This window comes from Octopus bimaculoides, chromosome 3 (assembly GCF_046866305.1).
Source record: "Octopus bimaculoides isolate indiv1 chromosome 3, ASM4686630v1, whole genome shotgun sequence".
Taxonomy (NCBI): Eukaryota; Metazoa; Mollusca; class Cephalopoda; order Octopoda; family Octopodidae; genus Octopus; species Octopus bimaculoides.
In genome coordinates, this window is record NC_142930.1 from 11235453 (window position 1) to 11258123 (window position 22671).

The 22671-nt window shown below is 36.0% G+C and overlaps 1 protein-coding gene across 1 annotated transcript in view; it reads left to right on the forward strand.

Moving 5' to 3' along the window:
• Positions 1–9011: 9011 nt before the first annotated feature.
• The window catches only part of LOC149136454 (uncharacterized), a 44214-nt gene continuing 30554 nt past the window's right edge, over positions 9012–22671 (forward strand). Inside the window, exons 1-2 of the mRNA XM_089348581.1 lie at positions 9012–9156; positions 10931–10969. Coding sequence (XP_089204707.1) covers positions 9123–9156; positions 10931–10969 — 73 coding nt within the window. The 5' untranslated portion in view covers positions 9012–9122. The remainder of the gene's footprint in view (positions 9157–10930; positions 10970–22671) is intronic.

Here is a 22671-nt window from a genome sequence, read left to right on the forward strand (position 1 = left end):
AAGAAGAATCGTTGGTCTTCTTCTACAGAGGTGGGGAAATAGAAAAGGAGTTAGAAAAATATCCTAAGGGAGTAACCATGGCTTGCATGCGGGATTCCGAATGGCCTCCGCAGATAATTGTGAAGGCCTTAATATGGGACACAGTGCAGAAGCTATATGACTTCAGAGAAATATTTTACGTGGTGCCTGGCGACACCGACACGCCACTCGACGTGTGCCTAGAGAGGGCGTGGGCGTTGATGGGAATCGGACACACAAGTGATGAGGAGGGTTATGCATGAAAGGCGAAAATGTTTCAGTGATAGACATGAACAATATGAACATTTGTAAGAGGCTTGTTGCCTCATATATGAGAAATTGAATTGACTGTTATAATTGAATTCTGTTTGTTTAAAATATATGATTTAAAAAAAAAAAGGGAACAAAGTTTTAGAGAAGCAAAGTTCAGTGGGCGGCTTTGTCTTCTCCCATCTATATCATCATGTACACTATTCATCTCATTTCATTAATGTTTCTGTCCAACCCTAGCTTCTGCTAATCTATGTTATGCCTAAATGGTAAATTTAATGAAATAAAGAAGCTTGGTTTTCAACCACATAGTTCCGAGTTCAGTCTCACTGCGTGGCATCCTGGGTAGATGTCTTCTACTATAACCTCGAGCCGATCAACGTCTTGTGAGTGGATTTGGTAGACGGAAACTGAAAGAAGCCTGTCGTATATATATATATATATATATATATATATATATATATTTGTGTGTGTGTGTGTGTGTGTATCTATGTGTGTTTTTCTTTGTGCCTGCGTTTGTACTGCCAACCCTATCTCCACTTGACAACCGGTGTTGTATGTAAGTCTCTGTAACCTAGCGGATCAGCAAAAGTGCCGATAGAATAAGTACTCGGCTTAAAAAAATAAGTCCTGGTGTTTGATTTTTTCGACTAAAAAAAAAAACCCTTGAAGGTGGTGCTCCAGCATGACCGCAATCGAACGAATGAAACAAGTAAAAGAATAAAAGAATTATATTTTAATAAATATTTTTGGTTTTCTTAAATTAAAATTTTGCTCTCGAATATCTGAGGCACTCTGTATATGATCTGCATGAGCACATTATTTACAACACAGATGAAAGACAAGTAGAAGGATCAACATACTATTCAAGGATCCAAATTGAATGTGAATTACTGGAACAACGCCAACACTTTAATGAATATTTTCAAAAACATTTTTTTTTTTAATCCGACATAAATATGATGCATATTGCTTTACACTCAGTGTATGATGTATGGTCTTACTTCATGTCATATTTGGTTGTTATTTCGTGTCTTAGACTATATGTATTTCATTACTTTAAGGGTGTAGGTGTCTGTTGAATTCTTAACCACTTGCACATTCAACAACATAACATTGTGTTACGTGTAAATGTGTGACCGCATGTTGAATAGATTAGCGTGGGATAATTTTATGTATTTTTGTTGTTGCTTTGTGTTAGCATATCCTTATATCTGTAAGTATTGAATTTGCACATTTATTTAATAGATCATTAATGCAGGCGTGGCCAAGTGATCTAAAGGTTTAGCTTCGCGATCTTGAGGTCACAGGCTCTTATCTTCAACGTAGCATTTTGGTTGTCTTATATATATATGAGCGTGCGTGCGCGTGTGTGTGGGCGCGCGCTCATCTGTAGACATCCCAATATCCACATGCTATTATTTATAACTTTACATGCACTACGGGATCCAATTTCCAAAAGGAATTATGTATGTATGTATGTATGCATGTATGTATGCATGTATGTTAGTATCCAGTATATTTCAAGATTTCTTGCCTATAGAGAAAGAACCGGTTTCTAACCTAGATCCAAGGCTCCTACATTGTAATTTCAATATCAACAACAAGGTATTTTTGTTGGATGGATGGATGGATGGATGGATGGATGGATGGATGGATGGATGGATGGATCTGCAGATTTTTATGTTTTAGGCATGTATTCTCATGCATATAGTTGCATATCGAGATATACTCATATATAAATGATAAACTTCTGAAAAGTTTTACAGATTTTTACAGTTCCAGTGATGGAATGGACTTCGAATTGGTTTTCTCCTTTATGGTTTTGAGAAGCCTAATTTCTCGAGATTGGTATTTAGGCAGTGTGTTACACATCCCAGTGCTCCAATAATTACAGGTATGAACCTTAACTTGTAATCTGAATAGAGTAACTGCAGATTTCTCAATAGTTCAGCGTAGGGACTCTCTTTTTCGCTAATCTTCAGCTTATATTAACATCCGCTGGGCAGCTGATTTCCACAACTGTACACAATTTCTCTTCTCTATCCCAAATCGTTATATCTATTGTGTTTACAGTTTATTGAGGTTTTCACTGAGACATTCCTCCAGTACTCCTTCGTATTACGAGCGTCTATAGACTCCACCATACTGTGGGTTCTTATTTCTTTGTCCTTGGGGTTATCCTTTCGACGAATCTCGTTATACAGTGTCCTAGTTACAACACCATGTCTCATCGGTAGATAATACCGTGATGACATTTTCGGAAACTGTTTATGATGTGGGTAATATCTTTGGTGTTAACTCCACCGAGTCTGCATCGGTTGTCACATTTTACTGATTTCTCTGCATCTCTGTCCTCCTTGTGTATGTATGTATGTATGTATGCATGTATATTTGGTTGATGTATGCATGCATGTCTATTTGGTTGATATTCTCTGTTCCTGGATTACATACCTTTCAAAGTGGGAGCTAGTAATCTGGTTGTTGGTCCATGATTGACTGCTCTGATGGTCAATGTTACAATCATCTCGGAGTTTTCTACTAGCATATTTATGCATAGTCTTCTGTTCATACACGCTAATCCTTTCATCTGATGATACGTTGTGGTAGGGACGTGCAACTTCTTTGGACATGTATTTAATGTTATCAGACAAGGAATGCTGCTCAAGGAGCTACCTTCCAAGTCTTATGAGGTTATCAGCCTCATGTATGCGAACTTGGTCAAGGGATGCACTTCGACACTTGGTAGTTAAAAGATGTTACCGAAAAGATATGATACGACATTCAAAGGCAGTTTGGATCGATGTTAAGCCTCTGCTGCCTTGTTTTCGTTTTAGGTAGAGGCGATCTACGTATGTATGTATGTATGTATGTATGTATGTATGTATGTATGTCTCTTCTATTTTTTTAATTATTATAAATTTTTCACTGAGAAGGGAGCCGGCTTCCAACAAAGATACAAGGCTCCATCTTTGGGTTGTAGTTAACATAGACAAATTCACATTTGGAACTTGAGAAAAGTCTTGCATATTTTTACTGTTTCACTCACAGATTGAACTTGTAATGTACGAATCAGCCGGTCGATTTCTCTTTCTGAAAATCCCAGTTTATCCAGATTATCCTTTAAGCATTTACTAACAAAATCTAGTGCTCCAATTATTATTGGTATGAATATGAATTCATAGTCTGGATATAGAAGCTGGAGGTTTCGAAGCAGTTGTCCATAGATATCCTCTTTTCCTTTGATTTTGAAAGAGATATTTATATCTGTAGGGCAGCTGACCTCTATGATAGTACATACCTTTGCCCCTCTGTACCAAACAACAATATCCGGTCTGTTATGCTTACATTTGACAGAGGTTTTGATGGGAATATTCCACTGGTATTCTTTGAGTTGGTGTTTATGAATATATTCCATAACAGAGGGATTTTCTAAGTTTATTCCAGGACAGTCCTTTTTGCGAATGACATTGTAAATTGTTTTAGCAACAACATCGTGCTGCATAGGGAGGTAGTACTGTGACAACATTTTAGGACAGATGCCAATCACATGCGTAATGTCTTCCATAGAAACATGACATAGCCTACACATACAGTTGCCTAAATACCAATCTTGAGAAATTAGGCCTCTCAAAACCAGAAAGGAGAAAGCTAATTCGAAGACTACAGATTCAATCCATCACTGGAACTGTACAAATCTATAAAACTTTCCAGAAGTTTATCATTTAAATATATATCAGCATGTCACGATATGCAACTATATGCATGAGAATACATGCATAAAACATACAAATCTGCACATCCATGCATACATACAAACAAAAATACCCTGTTGATGTTGAAATTACAATGCAAGAGCTCTGGATCTAGGTTAGAAACAGGTTTTTCTTTTCTCTATAGGCAAGAAATCTTGAAATAAACTGAATAATGACATACATACATACATACATACATACATACATACATACATACATACATAATTCCTTTTGGAAATTGGATCCCGTAGTGCATGTAAAGTTATAGATAATAGCATGTGGATATTGGGATGTCTACAGATGAGCGCGCGCCCACACACACGCGCACGCACGCTCATACATATAAGACAACCAAAATGCTACGTTGAAGATAAGAGCCTGTGACCTCAAGATCGCGAAGCTAAACCTTTAGATCACTTGGCCACGCCTGCATTAATGATCTATTAAATAAATGTGCAAATTCAATACTTACAGATATAAGGATATGCTAACACAAAGCAACAACAAAAATACATAAAATTATCCCACGCTAATCTATTCAACATGCGGTCACACATTTACACGTAACACAGTGTTATGTTGTTGAATGTGCAAGTGGTTAAGAATTCAACAGACACCTACACCCTTAAAGTAATGAAATACATATAGTCTAAGACACGAAATAACAACCAAATATGACATGAAGTAAGACCATCATCATACACTGAGTGTAAAGCAATATGCATTATACTTATGTCGGATTAAAAAAAAACAACTTTTTTTGAAAATATTCATTAAAGTGTCGGCGTTGTTCCAGTAATTCACATTTTCTGAAATTTATCTATTTGAATTTAAGATTATCATACATTACGCAAAACATTCCTTAAAAAAAGACAGACTGAAAGACAAGGTTTGATTTCATACAAGTGACAGCTATATTTTATTCCAGGAGAGTAAATAGGAGAAATCCATACATGGATGAAAGCAAGGACGGACCTCTTTCCAACGTAAGCGCCGAGCTGATATTAGATTATTAAAAAAACTCTGACAGGTCCCTAATCTTCTCTGATAAGACGAAGAATTTATACAGGTTAGGTACCTTGGAATACGATAGACTACCAGAGAACAACATTACACAAATGTATAGGCACGCACCCCCACACACATAGCGACATCAACAATGAAGTTCAAAAATTCGCTAACGAACTAGAGATAGCAACTAGGGTAGAGATCCTAGCTAAAAGAAACGTTTTCATATACGGATAAATGATTTGAAATAAATATATTTTGGAAATGGCGATTTAAACGTTAAAATCAGACTACATGGGTTTGTTTACATCAATTCGGCAGAGATAGAGAGATCGCGCTCTCCCTCTCTATCTCTCTCCCTCCCTTACACACATCTTGTGTCTATTAAGACCTAAATTGTTCTCAACATGAAATATAGCAGAATACCAAAACGTAAGCGGGCAAGACATTTAAAATCACCTAAAAAAACACATTATTAAACAGGGACCGGTTTCGGATTTAACGAATCTTACCGATTGTCTATTCTTCTTCAGCCTGATTTGTAATGTAACCGCAATCATCAGAATCGTATACAAAGTTGCCCACCGCCATGGGTGCGCGTGTATATGGTTCTGCTAATTACAGCTTAATGGTAAAATTCAAAAGTCTTCGTTTTGGCGCGCTAATTCCAGGAATATATCTGCAGAAAATATTTACTGCGTCGTATATATCCAGTATGAGAAATTGGTAATGGGTAATACATTATTATAAAATATGGTAATTAATCATATATTAATTAATATCGATTAATTACCAGGAGGCTAGCACATTTAAAGAATCAAAGAGATTCAGAAATAGTATCTGCAATCTCAGGGGATTAAGGTACATTTTTGTATATAACGTTGACCACTAACGTGGACAATTAATGTGCTAGAAATAGATAACATCTTGTGTCTATTCAGACCTAAATTGTTCTCAACATGAAATATAGCAGAATACCAAAACGTAAGCGGGCAAGACATTTAAAATCACCTAAAAAAACACATTATTAAACAAGGACCGGTTTCGGATTTAACGAATCTTACCGATTGTCTATTCCTCTTCAGCCTGATTTGTAATAATTATATAGATAGGATGATAAATTGAATATTAATTCAATTTAAAACCAAGTGGCCTAGCATATAACAAATCTGAAAATTCAGAAAAAATTGTATTACACGTGTATAAGGGATGACCACTAGGTGGACATCCAATATGCTAGAAAGAGGACATCAACGACCCAACCACAAAGAAAAATAATGTTCTCTAGAAAAATTTCGCAAAACGCCAGAACAGGACAAAATGAGAAATATACAGAATAAAAAATTATCTATGGCCTGCTGCTGTTTCGAACATTAACGTTTTACTTTCGTAACATCCGTGTTCTCATATCTGAACAGAACTGCTTTTGACACAGAGAATCGGGAGCCCTTTTGGTCATTCTATTTTCCTTGCTGGAAGGGTTCCTAACCCATGAGCAAAGAGGGGTTAGATGATGGCGGTGGTGTTTTCAAAGGGATGGCATGTGTAACCTGATCACCTCTGCCGATCAAACTCTCAACCCATGCGCTCCAGTTGCAACACTGATTCTGCCCAAATTTGACGTCATGTTACTTAGTTTGGTTTGAAATAAAGAACTTGATTAGCTTAATAATCCCAACTTAATCCCGGGCAAAGCCGGGCTATACCGCTAGTGTTCGATAATACTAGCCAACAACCAAAATGCTTCTGAGACCAGAGTAGCAATTTCCAACTAATTTTAGGTCGCTTCTAATGAATAGCATAGTTAAAACTGTTTGTTAGCTCTACTTTTCAAGGTACACGTACGTGTCACAAAAGGTTCCAAGAGACTTGCGACAGTATGTTTCTTACCACACTAACAGTCCCACTGCCCTTCAGTATTGTTCCAGCAGGCATAGGAGGTGGTTGCGCTGTGTAGCTTCATATATTGAAGTCAAAGGTAGGTGATTTTCCTCGTCAAACATTTTTTAAACTTGTAATAAATAATAAATATTCATTGAGTGAGCTATTGATATGCATGTGAGGCATTTGATATTAAATTTTTTGCCCTACTGAATAATATAAATACTTCTGCTAAACTGTCATGCTCTGTATTATAACGTTGACTTTATGAATAAATTTTCTGTTTATCTTAATTGCTGTTTTCTTCTTTCAGGTGCCTCGCACTTATGTGGATAAGGCAGACAAAACCTCTGCTATATTTGTGGTGAGGTGACCTTTGTAACACAGAGGTGTTGTAAAATTGCTATTGTCAGAAAGGCATATCACCTATATTTTGGATGCAAGATTGGCGACCAGGATAAAATTGTGGGTTCCTCACAAATGCTACAACACTTGAGCTACTAATCTTCGTCAAGAAGAGGAAAACTGCCTTTTGCTGTGCCAATGACGTGGCAGGAGCCAACAGACCATACCAACAATTGTTATTTCTACACGGTACCTCCAGTTAGAAAGGGGTTGTTAAAGAAGAAAAAGGAGTTCGTTGAATATCCAAATATTCCATCAGCTATTCGCCCAGTTCCACATGGAGAAGATCTACCTGTTCTTGATGCACCAACTTTGGTATCCTTCGAGTCAGATGAAGAAAATAGCGATGAGGAAGCAGAGAAGAACGGTAGCACCGGATTACAGAGTGACTCAACTTTTGGTCTATACCACATCTCATAAGACAAGAGGAACTCCATGATTTTTTCAGGGATCTATAACTATCTAAGGTAGAACTGCTAGGCTCTCGTCTTCAACAGTGTAGTCTCCTAGTAGCTGATGTGAAAATTTCAAAATTTCTTGACCGCCAGCCGCAGTTCAACAATTTCTTCATTATAGAAGGTGATGTATTAGCTTGCAACAATATTAATAGTCTGATGGAATCACTTGATATTGAATAGAAACCCAGTCACTGGAAGCTGTTCATAGATTCATCAAAAACTAGTCTGAAAGTAGTCTTGCTGCATAATGGTAACATCGAACAATCAGTTCCTGTGGGCTTTGCATCACATATAAAAGAAACTTAAGAGAGTATAAAACATGTTGCATTGCATAAAATATGATGAACATCAATGGCAGCTCTGTGGTGACTTAAAGGTTGTTGCTCCTGTGATGGTCTTTCAGGGCAGATACACCAAGTACTGCAGCTTCTTGTGTTAATGGAACAGCCGTGTAAGAGGTTCCCACTATATCAGGAGAGACTGGCCACCTCGTCAATCACTGGAGCATGGGACGAAAAATGTCTAACATCCATTTCTCGCTGAACCAAACAAAATTTTGCTGCCACCATTACAAATAAAACTGTGGCTCATGAAAAACTTTGTAAAAGCTATAGACAAATTCAATCAGGAATTCAAGTATTTAGCATCAAAATTCCCCTCACACATGCATACATATACATATATATACATACAAATACAGACATACACATACAAATAGACATATACATATAGACGCGCATATGCACATACGTATAAATGTGCACTTAGAGGTATATGGATACATTGTCGCATGAATATGCAAACATATAAACAGAGTAGGTGCGTAAAAAGATATGTGTTCATGAACACATATATACTCATAAAAACACATTCGTATGCATAAACGTACCTACATGTTCGTTTTACATATGCAAGTGTATAAGCGGAATATGGGCAAATGCAGTGTATCAATGAACCAAGGACGCTATTTTTCACAAATTATGATTTAATACAAAATAAAATGAAATGAAAATAAGACAATGCTTTTGCTTATTTTAAAAGTAATAGGAAGTACACTATTTCAGCTAGAATTGAATATTGCATTATCAAATAGACCGACAATCTATCCATTAGACCACGGCTTTCCTTCAAATATGCAATAAATACCGATAAATTTGGGCTGTAACCATATACTCTCAGTTTATAGTTTGATAGTTCCCACACAAGTATTTATTTTAGTTTTATTACATTTAATGCACCATCTGTGCTCGATGTACATATTGATTGTATTTGGTATTCCATGTTATAAAAGGTCCGGTTTTCGAAAATTGCAGCACAACTCGCCAAGATGAAGAATCTATCGTTTATTGCAGCTGTTGCTGGTACGTATCACCGTTTTCATACTTTCTTGGGTAGTGACTTTGTCTCATCTTTTCTCCTCCACTTCTCTCTGTCTCTGTGGCACACATATTTGTTTATGTTACACAATACGTTTTGAGATTTTCCTTATTCTAAATTCGAATCATATTGTAAGGAAAAAATTAATGGCATGTTTGCGATACAAATCCTTATTTGTCTTTTAAGATCAATGCAATAACTACAAGTATTGACTTTTCGATGTGACAATTCCCTCTTGTTGCTAAAACTCTGAGGAATGGCACACATTTCATGAAATTTCACGTTCACTCTCTGCAGATTTGTACAAAGTCCAAGAATTGGTATTTCTGATACATTAACATCGCAGAAGAAAGATAACGCTAAATCATATTCAGTATTTAGTTTTGTATCTCTAAATTAGATTTCCACTACAGTAAATTTGAACTTCCCAGGAGAATCAAAAATTATTGGAAAAAGTCCAGTTACATATCAAGATGAGAAAGAAAGAAATGCTCCTTTGATCTTAATTGATATATCTAGTCAGCATAATATTTTCCCCTCATTATTGATAACATAATCCCGTCTATTTACAAACTGTTGATCACTCGGGCAGAAAATCCTTCAGTTTTTAATCAAAGAAACTCTCAACAACATCTTTAACCTCTTCACAATTTATAAACAGTTTCCATCTAAATAATGTTGCAATGATCTGAAAAGATGATTGTCAGAGGGAGCATGGTCAGGAAAGTCAGGAGGATGTGGCAAAAGATCCATATTTAGTGCCATAACCTTCTTCTGAGTGACGTGGGTAACATGTGGTCTTGCTTTATGATGTAAGAACAACATCTCTTTACGATTGAGCAATGTCGGGCGCTTTTACTGCAAATGTTTGTGCAATGCTTTCTTGTGACGACTATACTTCGCATTAACTGTTTCTTTTTGGTTTAACACTTTAAGATAGATGACCACACTTCATCTACCACTAAACACAAAGCATAATATTTTCGGGAATAGTCCTGGTGTAGAGATGGATTCTTCTTTCTCCTTGGGTGATAACCATTATCATTTTTGTTGAATATGGTTATAGAAAACCCATGTTCACCATTTGTTATGATTCTACCAGGAAATATTCGGCAGTGAGTCTACTCTTTAACGACGAGCTAAGATTATGCTGAGAAGCAATCAGATGATGGGGTCCCAGCAGCCAAGTTTAGATACTTCTCTTAGTTCATTAAGGTATTTTATGATTTAAGAGTGATTTGAATTGAATTGTTTTCCTCACTCTCGGGCATCCAGAACAAGAGAAAAAATCCCGAGGGTACCTGACCAAACTATTATTGGCATTTCCGGACAAAGCTTAATTTTTACAGACAGAACAAATATTTCTAGTGACTTCCATTGTTGCAAAGCCTTTTTCGAATTCATACCGTAAGCAGATTCTAATATGTGTAAAATCTAATCTAAAGTAATTTTAAAAGGGGTAAAAACGATACAATCGACAAATGGTACAATCGAAAAACAATGAAAAAAAAAAAGAAAAAGAAAAAACATTGGAATGTAAAAATTAAAGCTTATTAAACAGAAAGTATTGCAAAAGTACTCTCGAACTGATTATGTCAAAATTGTGACAGAACTTTCTTTCTAACCTAATATGTATAAGTTTTTTAACAGAATCAATTAAATCACTCACAATATATTGTTCTTGTAGTTTTTTTAAATAACCAAATAAAATTGTTACGATTCTAATTTCATCTAATAAATAATATTCTTTATTTGTAGTAATTGCGACTCTATGTCTGGGCATAGCGGGAAATCCACGTAAGTAAAGTTTAATACACCGTCAAATATGCTCCCTCTCTCTCTCTCTCTCTCTCTCTCTCTCTCTCTCTCTCTCTCTCTCTGTCTCTCTCTCTCTCTGTGTCTCTCTCTCTCTCTCACTTATATATATATATAGGGTAGTGGTAATGGGGCTCAACGAGGAGTCTTTTCTGCATTTTTGACTTTGAGGCAAAATATATTTTATACAAATGTTCACTACATTACAAAAACTATATCAGCTAAGCAAATGGCCTTCACTAAATGCACTCAAAGCATCATAACATGATCTGATCACTATTTTAGAAAATTATTGCCGTTCTCCTTGAGTATATAAAAGAAAAATTTGGCTGGGGCAAAATGAGTACGCCATGATAAGGTAAAGTTTAAATTCTCCAGAAAAGAGACTCTTACACATCTCTAGCTATCCCTAGACACCAGCAAGATCAGAAATGCAAGAAAAAAAGTTAAATTTCTAGGTCAAATGAAAGAAGATCAGGGGAAAATGGCACATGATATGAAATTAAAGAAACTGGACTAAAAAAAAAAAACCCAACTCAACATAAAATATTCGCTACAGCTTCATTACGATATGCTGGAGTGTTTTCTTGCTGAAATATTTACACACCATGCAGTAATTATCGAATATTGAAATTAGTCGATAATTAGCCATCTTAGACATCATTTTTTGAAACTTAATTATTAAATTAGATATTAGTGTGCAAAAAAAATTGACTTAGAATCCAACAGAGAAAAGAATATTGATTGTTAAACACCAAAAATTATCCAGATATTTTATTAGCAACATCAATTACAATCGGGTCAAAGTTGAGGAAAATTTCCTTAAGAAAAAAGGGTCCTGCTATCTGACTATGTTCTGAACGCTCTCAACTTCAACAACAACAACAACAACAACAACAACAACAACAACTGAGCTGACCAATTTTTACTTCTAAAAATGATGCAGCAATAGAAAATAATGATGCAATATTTACAATGTAATGATTTCAAACATGTAAAGAGAAAAGGAAAAATCTGAAGTCACTCATTTTGCTCCCCATTACATATATACACATACGTATGTATATATGCATACATACAAACGCACACACACACACACTCACACATATATATAATCATACATGCAAAACGAGAGAAAGTAAAAGGTGATGAATTTATACGTGTGTATGTATATATATATATATATATATATATATATATATATATGTGTGTGTGTGTGTGTGTATGTATGTATGTATGTATGTAATATGTATGTATGTATCGATCTATCTATCAATCTCTCTCTCTCTCTCTCTCTCTCTATCTATCTATCTATCTATCTATCTATCTATCTATCTATCTATACGCACATATATACGAGTGTGCGTGTGTGCGTGTGTGTGTATTTGTATGTGAATATATATATATATATATATATATATATATATATATATATATATATATATATATATATATATATATATATATATATATATATATATTATAATATTATTGGGGATAAAATCCAAATTTACAGGTAAAAACTCAATTAAATTCAATTCATTAAAAATTAAAATTAAATCAACTTTCACAGTATACAATATAAATATATAGTTTTAGGGAAAAGAGCCAAGGTTCATGAACTCATCGATGAAAATCCACTGTCACATACAGAAAAATTAATAAAAGCAAAATAAATAAGTATAATATAATACAAAGTAAATATTATAAGATAATAATAATAATAATAATAATAATAATAATAATAATAATAATAATAATAATAATAATATTATTATTATTGTTGTTGTTGTTGTTGTTGTTGTTGTTATTATTATTTTATGTTTGACTTTTGCTTTGCATTTGTACAAGTTGGATCCAAGTCTCACCCAGAGACCTCAAGAGACAACATGGTAGAAGTTCATGTAGGTGTTATGCCTAGGGTACCATATATTTGGATTTGTACATAGTGTTGTTCTAGAGAATGTTTAAGAAACCATACGAAAATTATGTGTTTGTTTTAAAATTTGAGATCACATATACAGTATTTTACGTAGGATATGGGCAGTTCTCATGAGCACTATCTTTTGAACTTAGCCATTTTGGGGTTTCCTGGTATCTACTACTACTACTACTACTACTACTACTACTACTACTACTACTACTACTACTACTACTACTCCTCCTCCTCCTTTTGATAGGTTTCTGGAAATCTTACTTGATAAGCTATTTAGCTTTATAGTTCAACCTATCGCATTTTCACGTGACTGCGCCTGGAATGAGTGGAATAGCCAACTCTTCATATTTTTCAACCACACACTGTTCCCATAAAGACCATAGCAAAGGAAGACTTACCCATCATTTATGCTACAAGTCAACCAGTGGTAAATCTTTACATGAGTCACTGACAACTAGCCGGATGCTTCCCGAATCATTAATAATAATAATGATGATGATGATGATGATGATGATGATGATGATGATGATGATGATGATGATAATAATAATAATAATAATAATAATAATAATAATAATAATTGTAATAAATTTAAAATAAGAAGAATTTGGAGCATGCGAACAGTAAAGGTCGTGCGTATAATAATTGATGCGTTGAGAATAATAAGCCAAGATATAGACAAATGGCTGAAGGAGATTAAAATAGAATGCCCGATAGAGCTCTTTTAGAAAGTTTGCATCTTAGGGACAGCAAGGATTATAAGGAGGTTATAAGCAAGGGTTATAAGCACTTGAAAGACTACTGAAAACTTGTGGATAATTCTGCATGGCCATGTACGTGGAACAAAATCCTAGGCTTGGTTAAAAAAGGGCAATTAAGAAAAAAGAGTGCCTAATTGTAGCAGCCCAAGATCAAGCAATAAAGAGAACAACTTGAGAAAAAATATATGTGGAGAGAATGTGTCAAAAAAATGTAGAGCCTGTGGAATTTGGAACGAGATAGTAGCACACATTGTGGAAGAATACCCCAAGTTGGTAACGGAAGAATATAAGAAATGGAGGTACGATCAAGTTGTAAATGAATTATACTGTAAACTGTGCCAGAAATGCGGATTTGAAACTGGAAACACATGGTGCAATCATTGAATCAAAAGGGTACTAGAGAAATGTAATATTTTGTGAGTTTGAAATAGTACGCCTGGCAGTGCTTCAACAGAAAATTTGTTTTCTCTGGGACTGGAATGAGTGGAATAGCCAACTCTTCATATTTTTCAACCACACACTGTCACCATAAAGACCATAGCAAAGGAAGACTTACCCATCATTTATGCTACAAGTCAACCAGTGGTAAATCTTTACATGAGTCACTGACAACTAGCCGGATGCTTCCCGAACGTTTTATCGATGTCGCCAATCGTTAATAATAATAATAATGATGATGATGATGATGATGATGATGATAATAATAATAATAATAATAATAATAATAATAATAATAATAATAATAATAATAATAAAATTATTATTATTATAATAATAAAATAAAACAAAATACAAACCGGAATGGTCATAGACCGGGTTATAAAGGACCACTTACTCGGATAATGAACCAGATCCGAGTCGAGAAATCTGCTACTGGTTCAAATCTTCCCGATACACAGGAGATGGAAGTACCCCACAACCGGAATATTCCAACAGATGGCCATCCATGCTCGTCATCAAATAACCAAAAGAAAAAGAATGAAAAATTGTCTAGGGAAGATAATAAAGAAGTTCTTACAGCCTTCTACCATGCCATATCTTTCCCTACAGATAAATCTAATACTGTACAAACCTACTTAAACTGGAGACAGAAACACCTTGAAGTAAGACCCTACATAGACAGTAACAAACTTGCCAACGTCAGAAGAAACATTATGAAAAAAATTTACTAACTGAAGTAGAGATTGACCAAATTAAACAAGCAGTAAGGGATAAAAAGAATGAAACTGCAGCTAAAGAAGATACTACAGAGGAAATAATTATAAACCAGCCCAAGGCTGATGAAAATACAGTAATGATTGAAAGAGTTAAGGTAACTGATAGGCAAAGTGAAATACTCTCTGAACCAACTATAAACACTAAGGCAGGTGAAAATCAAATAGATGAAGAAAGTCATACAGAAATCGACGCAACAGAACTACATGATCTAAAAAATCAAATCATGATTGAATGGCTGAAAATTAAAGAAACTAGTATGAATGAACGCGACACTCTCCCCAAAATTCGCAATTCTAACCAAAACCTGAAAATAATTGGTAAAATCCGCCTTGCACTTAAGGATATAATTTCAGCTAATGATGTTGATATTACAGATCTCAACCACCTGTACTATGCATCCGCAAGAATCTCAACGATTCTATGTGGTGAAAAGATTAGAAAAAGACAACACTCGCACAAAAAGCCTTCTTGGCAAGAACGCATTCAACACCAAATTAAGCTGCTTAGATCTGACATAGAATGTTTGAAAAACCTTAAATTTGACAAGAGTATCAAACCTACAAAGACCCAAAAACTAAAGAAAAAATATAATATGAAAACCATAGTTTACATTGATGCCACCATAGAAACCATCAAGCAAAAGGTATGTGCTAAAGCTGCCCGCATAGCAATGTTTGAAAAGCGTGTTAGATTCTTCTGAGATAATAACATGTTCAAAAATAACCCCAAAATTTTCTACAGGAAGATAGGGAAAACACCTGTAACAATAAAGTCTGTCCCATCAAAAGAAGAAGTGCAAGAATTTTGGAATAAAATCTGGGCAGAAGATAAAACACAATGAAAAGGCCCCTTGGATTGATAGAATATCTCCAGACCTAGACTCCTTAGAGGAGCAAAAGTGGGAAGGGGTCAAGGTAGAAGATATAAGATCTGCTCTCAGGAGGTCAAGCAAATGGAAGTCTCCAGGAAAGGATAAAATTCCTAACTTCTGGTTGAATGCCTTCCCAGAAAGCCATGAACTGCTAACAAAACTTTACAACGATGTTTTGCAAAATCCTAGTTTGATGCCCTCTTGGCTAGTTAATGGTCTAACATTCCTGCTTCCAAAAAATGAGGAAATAAACGAACCAAAAAATTATCGCCCCATAACCTGCTTAACAACAATGTATAAGACGCTAACATCTGTCCTAACCGAGTACACCTATAGTTTTTTAATAGAAAGTAGCATATTCCCTAATGAGCAAAAGGGATGTAAACGTGGATCTTATGGTTGTAAAGATCAGCTACTCATCAATAAGATGATCTTAGAAGATTGTCACAAGCGACACAAAAACTTGTCAATAGCCTGGATAGACTATAAAAAGGCCTTTGATAGCCTACCACATAGCTGGATTAGGAAATGTCTGGAAATGTATAAAATAGCTCCTACTCTGCGAAACTTTTTATCTGTAAGTATGAGATCATGGAGAACCACACTGATGTTGAACAATGACAATGAATCTCTAAATGCTGGAGATGTAAGAATTTCATGTGGAATTTTCCAGGGTGACTCACTATCACCACTCCTCTTCTGTCTAGCCCTAATACCGCTCTCAAAATTGCTCAATGATGCACAGTATGGTTATAAAATATTTGATAAAAATATAAATCATCTCATTTACATGGATGATTTAAAGCTCTTTGCAAAAAATGACCAACAACTCAAAGGCCTACTAGCGATTGTTAAACAATTCAGTGATGACATCAGGATGCAATTTGGCCCTGATAAATGTGCAAAAGCTACCTTTATCAAAGGAAAAATGACAAATACATCTAATGTGAACCTTGACCAGCAAAATGTCATAAAAGAGTTAGAACCAGCGGAGAGCTACAAATACCTAGTGGTAATTGAAGGGGACAATATCAAGCACTCAGTGATGACGGAAAGGATCAGAAGAGAATGTTATCGCAGGGTGAGAGCAATACTGAAGACAGAGCTGAACGCGAGAAACAGGATCGAAGCGATCAATGCTCTAGCCATACCAGTCGTGACTTACAGTTTCAATATCGTTAACTGGTCAATTACTGAAATATGTAATGTTGACAGAAAAATACGAAAACTGTTGACAATGCATAGAATGCACCACCCTAAGGCAGATATAGAACGTCTTTATCTTCCAAGAAAAGAGGGAGGCTGAGGACTTCTACAGCTGGCATTATCAATGAAGGTAGCCACAATTGGCCTAGACACCTATCTGAAAAACTCTGAGGACTGGATGCTAAAACTTGTCTTAAAACATGAAAGCAAGAAAGCATCTTACTCAGTAACAAAACAGGCAAAGGAATATCTAAGTGAATTCCAATTGCAACAAATTCAAGAATTAGACGAACTAGAAACACCTGCAGAAAAAGCTAAGCGCTTGAAAACCCGTGCTAAAATTGCTGCCTTAGATATTATGACTGAAAAATGGCATGGAAAACCTCTCAATGGCAAATACCCAAAGAGAGCGAATAATGCAGATATTAACAAAGCCCTTACCCACCAATGGTTAATGGCCTCTGGCTTGAAATCAGAAACAGAGGGGTTTATCATAGCAGCCCAAGATCAATGCCTACCTACAAAGAACTACCAGGCCAACATATTAAAGAACGGCAGCTCCCCATTATGTCGTATATGCCAACAACAAAATGAGACCATCGATCATGTTGTCTCCATGTGCAGTCTGCTTGCGCCTACAGAGTATCTCAACAGGCATGATAGAGCTGCACAATATATTCACTGGGTAATATGCAAGAACCTGGACTTGCCCCATGATAAAAACTGGTGGGAACACAAACCACCCCCAGTACTTGAAAATGATCACATTGCACTCCTCTGGAACTTCACCATTCAAACTGACAGAAAGATAGACGCAAATAGGCCAGACATCATACTGAAAGACTTCAGACAAAAATCATGCCTCCTCATTGATATGACTGTCCCAATTAATATAAACGTATCTGTCAAGACCTACCATAAAATGAGCAAATATAAAGATCTTGAAATAGAAATTAGCAAAATGTGGAATCTGAAGACGAAAACAATACCTATTGTCATAGGTGCCCTGGGAATGACAGCGAAACGGGCTGATTACTACCTAGCTCAGATACCAGGAAACCCCAAAATGGCTGAAGTTCAAAAGATAGTGCTCATGGGAACTGCCCATATCCTACGTAAAATACTGTCTATGTGATCTCAAATTTTAAAGCAAACACATAATTTTCTTATGGTTTCTTAAACATTCACTTGAACAAAACTGTACAAATCCAAATATATGGTACCCTAGGCATAACACCTACATGAACTTCTAACTTGTTGTCTCTTGAGGTCTCTGGGTGAGACTTGGATCCAACTTGTACAAATGCAAAACAAAAGTCAAACATATAATAATAATAATAATAATAATAATAATAATAATAATAATAATAATAATAATAATAATAATAATAATAAAAATAATAATAATAATAATAAAAAAAATAAAGAAAGAGTACTATAGACGAGTTAGATCAATACTAGAAACAGAGCTCAATGCTAAAAACAAGATAATGGGTATCAACACTTTAGCTGTCCCAGTTATAAGCTACAGCTACAACATCCTTAACTGGACACTAAACGAACTATCTAAAATAGACAGGAAAACAAGAAAAATAATGGCAGGATATAGGATGCACCACCCAAAATCTGACAAAGAAAGGCTATATATACAACGCACAGAAGGTGGCAGGGGTCTTATACAGCTAGAAAACTATTATAAAATAACCACCATAGGACTGCAAAAATACCTACTCCAGAAGCAAGGGAAACTAATACAAATAGCCACAAAACACGAGCAAAACAAGAAACTGTTTTCAGTAAAATATTGCTTCTAATGCAGCATTATAATATGGGGCGGCTCTATCAAAAGTGTCTTGGTCGACAGACAAATTGGAGACACGCCTGCTAAAGTTGTTAACCATTTGTTTAATTACTGCTGGTGGGTGGTTTAATTACTGGTGGTGGTGGAACTATTATCTATGTACGAGGCTTCCTCTTTTGGTTTGTGCATAATTTTTTCCTTATTCTATCCATATCATGTCCGTTTTTATTGTATACTACTCACAGGCCATCATCCTTATATAAACCTATGTTAGCTTTTTTAATTTCTTTTTTAAGGGTATATAGGATATAAAGGCTTACAAGGCCAGCTATTTCTGTACTGCCATAACCCGCTATTGCCACGTCAAATAATTCGTCTCCATTCTTTTTTGCGCAAAAGGAATTATCATGAAAGAGTAATGATTTCCTTGGGTTCCTAATCATATCTATATCAGTATTTGTTATAATGACGTATGCCTTACTAAATTCAAGTGCCTTCTAAAGTAAGCTTTTGGAGATCGAAGAGTAGAACTCTACGATATTGAATTGTATAAATTTACATTTGGGGTTTATCTTCTATTTTCTTAAATCATTCAATAGTTGCACTACTACATATTCATTACGTAAGATTTGAATGTGCTCTGATATGGCATATAATATTATCTAATATGGATTTCCTAATAATTCCTATTTCGCTTTTTGAGGGATTTATTAATCTACAGCTAGGACTTTGCATGAAGTTATTTTTATGATCTTTTAGGGTTATAAAAGGATTTCGTGGGATGAGCTTTTCTTCTTTGTCTTCTAATTTGAACTTTCTGGCTAAAGTTTTTGCTTCTACATTAATTGACTTATAAGTGGTTTGTTTTTTTTGGTATGTTTTAGTTATGTTGTCGGGTAGTAATTTGTTATTGCATTTGGCTGTTTACTTCATAAACATGTTTGTTGATGTTTTGAAAGGTTCGATGTATGTCTGTAATGTGTGTTGGAACTTGTTGGATTTTTGGTTAAATTTTACATTTTTATCTTTATAGGATCGTCTTCAAATTTTTCTAGTTCTTTGATATGTAGTGGGTTTTTATGAGATCTGAAACCGTAATTGTTCTAGATACCCTTAAAAATAAAAGAAGTTAACATAATCCTTTCTACTATTGGCACAAAGCCTGAAATTTTGGGGAAGGGAGCGAGCGAGACAATTACATCGACTCCAGTGCGCAACTGATTCTTATTTCATCGATCCCGAAAGGATGAAAGGCAAATCGACCTCAGTAACCCTTTCTACTGTAGGCACAAGGCCTGGAATTTTGTGGGGAGAGGAATAATCGATCATATCAACTCCAGTACTTAAATGGTACTTAATTTATCGACCCCAGAAGGATGAAACGCAAAGTGGAGCTCAGCGGAATTTGAACTGAGAACGTAGCGAGAGACGAAATACCGCTAAGCGTTTTTCCCAACGTGCTAACGATGCTGTCAGCTCAATAATAGAAACTTATTGCAGTCAAAACTGAATTCCAAAAGCAATAAATTCAAGAGCGGTCGGAATTTTAGACTGGACCGAAAACGATATAAAGAAACTTGACAGAAAACTAAGAAGCTGTTGACGATATATGAAGCTCACCATCCGAAAGCTGATGTCAACCAGCTGTATTTGAGAGACCAGGGTAGAAGAGGCTTAATAACAGTAGAAGAATATGTACAAATGGAAAGAAAAAGTCTAGTAGAGTATTTACAGAGTAACACAGAAAAACTACTCATGATCATCCTTCGACCAACCTATGGTTGGTCGGAACTCCATTGACAATCCCTTTCCACTCTAAACGGTCCTGCATTACTGTGTTCTGATCTCTAATATCCAGTCCTGAGTCCCAAGATATGGTGTCTGGAAATGTCAGTTTCCTGGAGAAAACACTTCCAGAGGAATGCCATAGGAACAGGGATGAGATAACCTCTTTCTCTGCTCGATGATAGTGGCCAGCAAATTGTAGCCGTTTCTGCTGTAGCTTGAGGGATATCGGTATCAGCTTTCCGTAGATGTTACAAAGGGCTGGGTGTGATTTCCAACTGATGTTCTGTATCTTGCTGAGCAGGTTGGTATATGTTCCATCTAGTTGTTTTTCTAAGAGAGCCGATAAGGTCCAGGTCTCTGATCCATAGAGAAGGACCGGCTCAGCCAGTGTTCTAAATATTTTAACTGCTTTTAGTAGTTTTTCGTTTTTTTTTAAGTTAAAAAAAAAGAAAAAATACTAAAGACAGTTAATAAAGAACAGGTGACGAAGCGCGTTATATGAGTAAAGGACAAGAATGAAATACGAAGAGAGCACGCCAGACAGATCGAAGAAAAACCACTGCAAAGCCACTGAAGGCGTATGTGGAACAAAACCCCAGGCTTGGTTAAAAAAAGGGCAATTAAAAAAAGAAACAGAGAGCCTAATTATTGCAGCCCAAGGTCAAACGGTAAAAACAAACAACTTCAGAAAAAATATATGGAGAGAATATGTCAGAAAAATGTAGAGCCTGCGGAATTTGGAACGAGACAGTGTCACACACTGTGATAGAATGCCCGAAGTTGACACAGGAAGAATATACGAAATGGAGGCACGACAAAGTTGCAAATGTGCCAGAAATGGAGATTTGAAGCTGGAAATACATGGTACAATCATCGAGTCAAAAGAGTACTGAAGTCGGGGAAATGTAAGACTTTCCTATTCAAACTGACAAAAAATTAGAAAATAATAGACCAGACATAACGCTTATAGATACAGAAAAGTGAAGTTGCTTACTTATCAACCCAACTTATCGAGCCGCGGTAAGAGTGAAATCCACCCTGCGACCTGGCTCACTGCTGCTCCCGAACAGTTGAGCTAAGCGCCACTGAAAGGCTGCACACATCTGTCTTGGATCAGTTATCATTTGCCCTCGTGTGCCGGCAAGGATCGGATCGTGGATTTATTGCCATGCTGTACCTCTTCCAGTCGGGCCCATTGAACGGCTTTCGTCACTGCATGTCTTAATACTTATGCCTTAGCTTTGACAACGAAATATTGGTGTTTCGCGTTGAAGAATTGGTCGAGTACCAATCTCACCGCGAGCACGTCGGTCGCGATGCCTTTTCTAAAAGCTTCGTCTAACTTCTTGACTAGCTCTGCCTCTACTTTTTTCTTTCTACCGCTAGTCCTTTGCTAAACCTTATCGATTCTATTCTAATCGCCCTTTTCAGAGCGAACCACCATTTATTGGTGATTATTGTCCCCGTCACGGCCTCTTAACGACTTGTTCGGCTTCCAGTTACCGGGTTCCTCTCTATGAAGCTTATATAAGTTGATTGCACAGATCGCGAATTTGTGATCTGTGTAGTCTACTACTTTAAACTGTGGACAACCTATGCTATCTTTATCTGCTACTCTACAAATTATCCTATCTAGATACGATCTGGATGACCTGATGCGGTTTGACCAGTTCCACACTGGCCCATCCGGGAAATCTAGTAGGTACCTGTTAGATAGTTGGAATCGTCTGAGTAGGTTTGCGAAGCTTTTGCACCCTCCTTTCCTATCCGCTAAACATACACAGCCCCACCTTACATCTAAAACACCATTGCAATTCCCCACTAACACTAAAGAGCAGGATGTTCCTAGGAAAGTTTTCAGACGTCTGAAGAAATCTGGTCGTACGACAAAATCAAGGAAAGTGAGATGAAAGAAAGCTTTAGGCGAGAATATCTCAGAAGAAGCAGGTGAATTTTGGGAAGTAGACTCATTGGTAAAAAACAAAATCAGGGCAATGAACACATGGGCTGTTTCCTTAATGCGATACGGCGCAGGTGTTGTTTGGTGGACAAAGAACGAGTTTGAGGAGATGAACAAGAAAACTAGAAAAGTGATGGTAATTA